Consider the following 5,999-nt stretch of genomic DNA (forward strand, 5'->3'; position numbering starts at 1 on the left):
GCTATTGAAAACTTCATTCCTGTTCTGGAAGTGAATTGACATTGAAGGAGTGATGGGTTTTTTTTCTAACTTTTGGATCAATTTTATATATCTATTTTCTATGTACCTGCCAAATTTCATTAAAAAATAATGACACGCTCATATTCTATTTTTCCACGCAGTAAAGGTACCAAATATTCTTCTGTTGTAGAGGTTGGGGGGGGGATTCACAATTATGAGCATTTTGTGTATTTGACTTTTTTATTCATTAAAAAATTGTTTTTTTAGAAAAATAAAACTTTATTTTAAATATTGGTGATTTTTTAAAGTATTCAAAACGTGATTTACACACAAACACACACAAAAAAAACCATATTCTGTTATTAGTTGAATAAAAATATAACCGAGGCAAAGTAATGCGCTATAAACTAAACAATGAAGTTCAATTATAAAACCACCGTAAGCCGAACGCTATTTTTTTAGGTTGGTTGCAGTTTTCTTAAGCATTCCTTATAATGAATTTTTGTCACTTAAATGGGCATAACTTTTAGTGGAATCATTAGTTTGTTATGAAATTTTCACCATCGTAATACTGATTTAAAGCTCTTTACAAAGATGTATAATAATTAAATATTTGAATAGTTTAAAAATTTTGCACACATACCTAAAACATGTTACTTCAATAGAACTTCTATCAATTATCAGTTCTAATAAAGGTATATTATCAATTATTATTATTATTATTATTATTATTATTATTATTATTATTATTATTATTATTATTATTATTATTATTATTATTATTATTATTATTATTATTATTATTATTATTTTTATTATTATTATTATTATTATTATTATTATTATTATTATTATTATTATTATTATTGTTATTATTATTATTATTATTATTATTATTATTATTATTATTATTATTATTATTATTATTATTATTATTATTATTATTATTATTATTATTATTATTATTATTATTATTGTTATTATTATTATTATTATTATTATTATTATTATTATTATTATTATTATTATTATTATTATTATTATTATTATTATTATTATTATTATTATTATTATTATTATTATTATTATTATTATTATTATTATTATTATTATTATTGTTATTATTATTATTATTATTATTATTATTATTATTATTATTATTATTATTATTATTATTATTATTATTATTATTATTATTATTATTATTATTATTATTATTATTATTATTATTATTATTATTATTATTATTATTATTATTATTATTATTATTATTATTATTATTATTATTATTATTATTATTATTATTATTATTATTATTATTATTATTATTATTATTATTATTATTATTATTATTATTATCATTATTTTAAATAATATAACAAGTAATAAAGAAAGAAATTAGTTCAAAAAAAGTAAAGAAATGATAAGAGTTAATTTAAACCCGGTGTAAAAAAATAGAAACATTGGTTATATGCGCATTAGGGTGAAGGAAGTTGCTCTGCTCCATTCTATTATTTTTAAAGTAAACCTCCCGTGAAGAATTGTGGAACTGTCACGTGCAGAACTTGATTAACTTCGAACCTTGTTAAAATAAATACGTTATTAAACCGAACAAAAGAGGCTGTTTCTCCCTCGTAGGTTTTAGCGCCAGTGTACGAAGCCATTTTTCTTTCTTGACTATTTCGTTGATTCGGAAGGCTGTGCAGGGTCAGTTATTCTAGTTATGCAAATAAAATGATTAGTTGTGTAGTATAGCTTATAACTAACAGTATGCAGTAAAATTAAACCATTAGTCTGATTGAGGAATGTACGCAATCTGGTAGCGTTTGATTATAGAAGTATTGTGTACAGATATTGTAATGGTATCAATAATAAAGACGTTTAATCATTTGCTGTGTATTACTTTTATGTAATCTAGCTGAAATTATAAAAATTTGTTTTAAGTGTCAATACTATTAGGCATGATAGATAGTTTATATTAAAAGTATTTAGTTAAAGTATAAAATTAGCAAACAAATAACGAAATCCCGACAGCATTTTTGGTTTCTATTGTAAAAATCACATGATATAGAGGAATAAATACACTGTCTTGAAATTTCTAAATCTGTTAGTTATGTATTTAAGTTTGTCATATTTTTGAGGTAGATTCTTACCTACTTTTGTTATTATTTTAACCAAATATTTTATTGCAAAAAAAATATATGTATGCATTTTATTTTTTTGTAATAAGGAAGTTTACTAAAGATGCTTTTTTTTAGTATTTAAAAAATGGGTGATGAAAATGGAGAAACAATACCTCAACAGCAATCTGAGACAATACCTGAAACAACAGTAAATTCATCTACAGAAAATACAGAATATATACGAGATCCTATACTAGATAAAGAAGAAATGAAAAAAATGTTTGTTGGAGGAATAACAACAGATTCTACTGATGAAGAATTAAAAGCATTTTTTGAACAAGTTGCCAATGGCAAAGTTTCAGATCATGTTATTATTAAAAAGGACTCAGATAAGAAAAGCCATTTTGGATTCATCACTTTTGAAACCTCAGAAATGGTTGATGAAGTACTGCTAAGGAGAAAAGACTTAAATTTTAAAGGGCGTTTGTTAGATGTAAATCGAGCTGTTCCTAAAGATAATCAATCTCCTGGTGCTCATGAAAAAACGAAAAAACTCTTTATTGCTAACCTCCCCAAAAATAATTGCAGTGAAGATGATATAAGGAATTATTTTGAATGTCGTCATCCAAAAAAATTTGGTGTTATTGAATCAGTGCAGCTCATTAAAAAGAAAGATGAACAGGGAAATAAATTAGATGAAAATAAAGGTTATGGATTTATTATGGTTTCTAGTGAAGACATGGCTGATAAAATGGCTATTCAACATGCAACATTTGAGTTTGGAGGAAGGCGGATTGAGTTAAAGAAATCTGTACCAACAAATGAAAGTATGTAGTTGTTAAAATTAAATTGAGTTTCTCTAGGCAATTGAAATGAGTTGATTTAAACGTTTTGTGTGCTATATTTTTACTGTGTTTTCCCCGGAAAATTCTTTTAGAAGTAATAAATTAATGCTCACTAGTTTTATGCTTAAATAAAAGATCTTTTATAAATCCACCTACTTTTTGTGTGTGTTTACTTTTATAAAGCAATTTTATCAGTTTTTTGTAGGCTTTTAAACACTTGATGGCAAATTCTTAAATGAAAAGAGAGATCTAGGAATTGACTTTAACAGTTTAAACATTAGCTTGAAATTGTTTCACTTCTTGCCTTAAAAAGAAATTAATTTTTACCCTACAAAATTTTTACATCCTTAAAAGTTATTTTAGAAACCATTGCAAATGCTAAGAATTTATGCTTTCCGACTTAGAAATACTTAAAATATATCAAACAGAGCATAAACTTGAAATTATTTTAAGTTGTATATTATGAATATTTTTATATTCTAATATTTAAGAAGTGTTATTACTTCTTAAATGTAAAAAAAATATAAAATATTCCTTGCAGTTACGCTTTCTCAATGAAAAGTGGCATTTCGAAAAGACTTCTGAATGTAGGTATTTTGCTGTTTTTAAAAAGATTTGAGGAAATTCTAAAAAAAAAACAAAATTTAAAAAGAAAAGGAAGAAAAAAAAACTGTTGCAAAACTCTTTAAACAATTAAAGTGATGATGATACTTTGAGATGCATTTTTTAGAACCATTTATTCCTCTAGTAATAGAGATTTTTGCAATTTGGTAAGCTTCCAAATATATAAAATAGTTTTCCAAAATTGAGAAATCTGTTTTTGTTTTGATTAAAATTAATAAAATCTAATTTATGGGATTTTTCATTAGATGCAACAGTTTTATAAGATTATATTCCTTATTTTATGCGACAGTTTCTTAAGATTATAGTCCTTATTTCAGCAGTGACTTATTTTAAATTTTAGCCAAATTTTGTAAGAATTAACAATTGCTCATAACTTTGTGTTAATTATGTATATAGGTATTCATCTTGATGCTGTGTTTCTTGTTATGGCTTTTTTAATTAAACATCACCTCAAAGTAAGAACGCACCATCTCAATCTTTTATCAGCTTTTATATTAGAGCATAGAATCATTCAGCTCCATGTAAATTTTACTAATAATTATATTTATTTTAATTGATTATTTAATAAACTTTAAGTTTATCTAACTCATCAAGTGTAAATATTTTATATGCCTTCAAAGTTTGATTTTGCATTTTCTTCACTAACTAAAAAACTGAGAATGTGCTTACTTTAGGGTGGATTTTATCATTATAAAGTTTTTTATAGTTGGGAAGTATTATAGTTGGTTTTTTATAGTTGGTGGTAAAAGAGGTGCTGTAAGTGCTGGATATGCAGCTGCTCGTGGAGCATACAGTGCTGCCTACAATCCATATAGTGGTTATGGTGGTTATGGCGGCTGGGATGGATATTCATATGGTCCTGGGTATGGTGCTGGTTATGACTATGGCTATGGTTATGGTGGTGGGTATGCTGCTCCACAACCTCAACGAGGCAGTCGTGGTGGTTCTAGAGGTGGCCGATATGCTCCTTATTAAGTTTCAAGGTATTTGATTTGACAGATAGTGAAGCATGATTGACCATTCAAGTAATTGAAAGTCAATTACGCTTCCAGTGTCTTCAAAGATACATTTTTTTATTCAAACTCAATATTTTATTTTTAGCTCTCCCTACAATTATTTGCTGAGAAGTTGTTTTCTTGAAAGTCAAGCTTACGAATTTTCATTTTGGAGTTAAACATCCTTTTCATACATTCGAACATCGGACTATTTGTAAAAACTTGGGTTTGATTTTATCGAGACAACCGGCTTTAGAGACTTTTTGAGCTTTCGTGTAGATTTTTTTAACTTAAGAATAAAGGTTTCCCTTTTATATAATTTATTTTCTCAACTAATGTTTTCTGTACATACAGGTGAAGAATTGTGTTATTCCATGACTTGGCCTGGAGACCTGACATTGGTGGTCATTTAAAGCATTTTAATGTACCTGAGATTGTTAGGACTCTTTGATGCTTTTTATTTTTGAGAGTGTTTTTGCTTTTTTTTCTTCAGACTATTTTTTGTTTGAAAACTAAATAAAATAAAAACCTTGAAAATGGGGTTTTTTGAAGATGGATTTTTGCTAAGTTTTTGTTAACAAAAGAAAAATATTGCATCACATGAAATGAGTTTGAGTATAAGAAAAGAAAAGAAAAGAAAAAGTATTGGAAGTTGCAGTGCCTTATTCAGGTTTGTAGTTTATTTCAACGTATCGAGACTGTAAATATTACTTTAAAACATTTAATCTGTTAGGTTTTTTGCTGATACGCTATAAATTATTTAAACTTTATTTAGATCACGTGTCTATGAGGTTAATTCTACTTGCAATCGAAACTCGTATGTTGTGCGATCAATCGGTTTCGAAATGCTTATGCTACGGCCAAATGTAATCTTGTATTAATTTTATGTAAAGTTTGAATTTATTATTGAGAGAAGGTTTAGACGAAGAACTTGTAAATCTTTGCCATACATTCGATGGAATTTACGGATGTAACTTGAACTCATCTTTGTTTCGGGTTTATTAAGTTTTTTTGTCAAATCTGCAGGTAGGTAATACATATTTACTCAATTTTCGTGAAATGTTTTAAGGCTCATTTTATGGGGTTTGAGTGTAAAATTGAACGGAACACTAGTCAAATTATTTAAACAAAGGGATAGTTGTTTTTTGTTTTTGTTTTTTTTCTCATTCTTTTTTATTCTTCTTACACTTTAAATGTATCTGCGTGCTCTTCCAGTATACTTCAGGACTGTAGTTCTACTTGCTAGTTTTGAGAACTTGATTGCTAATTCTACTTCAAAAAAAGTAGTTTCTACTTTTTAAATATGCTGTTTGAATTAAGCTCTGGCCTTTTTTAATTAAAATTTTAAAGGCCTATTTTAACTAAAACATTAGAAAAAACAAGCTGTAATAAAACTGGGATTTAACGAAAAT

The 5,999-nt window shown here is 25.9% G+C and overlaps 1 protein-coding gene across 3 annotated transcripts; it reads left to right on the top strand.

The window, feature by feature from the left end:
* Window positions 1-1,598: 1,598 nt before the first annotated feature.
* On the top strand, window positions 1,599-5,718 carry LOC145191193 (heterogeneous nuclear ribonucleoprotein A1-like). 3 transcript variants are annotated; one of them, XM_080068207.2, is made up of 5 exons: window positions 1,599-1,707; window positions 2,259-2,950; window positions 4,329-4,575; window positions 4,694-5,257; window positions 5,363-5,718. In XM_080068207.2, exons 2-3 carry the CDS (start codon window positions 2,269-2,271, stop codon window positions 4,565-4,567), a joined length of 921 nt encoding a protein of 306 aa, XP_079924333.2. In that variant the 5' UTR covers window positions 1,599-1,707; window positions 2,259-2,268; the 3' UTR covers window positions 4,568-4,575; window positions 4,694-5,257; window positions 5,363-5,718. The 3 variants fall into 3 exon arrangements, with proteins under 3 accessions (XP_079924333.2, XP_079924335.2, XP_089922666.1); XM_080068209.2 differs by having other exon boundaries at window positions 4,942-5,257; XM_090066540.1 differs by lacking the exons at window positions 4,329-4,575; window positions 4,694-5,257; window positions 5,363-5,718 and adding exons at window positions 3,510-3,555; window positions 3,989-4,108.
* Window positions 5,719-5,999: the final 281 nt, after the last annotated feature.

Source organism: Hydra viridissima, unplaced genomic scaffold (assembly GCF_058129835.1).
Source record: "Hydra viridissima isolate aposymbiotic clone 2 unplaced genomic scaffold, HvirCarnegie_v1 scaffold_11, whole genome shotgun sequence".
Taxonomy (NCBI): domain Eukaryota; kingdom Metazoa; phylum Cnidaria; class Hydrozoa; order Anthoathecata; family Hydridae; genus Hydra; species Hydra viridissima.

Excerpts from the sequence above, each read along its gene's own strand:
- LOC145191193 (XM_080068207.2), top strand. The coding sequence starts at position 2,269 with ATGGGTGATGAAAATGGAGAAACAATACCTCAACAGCAATCTGAGACA. Across the intron at positions 2,951-4,328 it reads ATCTGTACCAACAAATGAAA|TTGGTGGTAAAAGAGGTGCT; the intron begins GTATGTAGTTGT and ends GGTTTTTTATAG.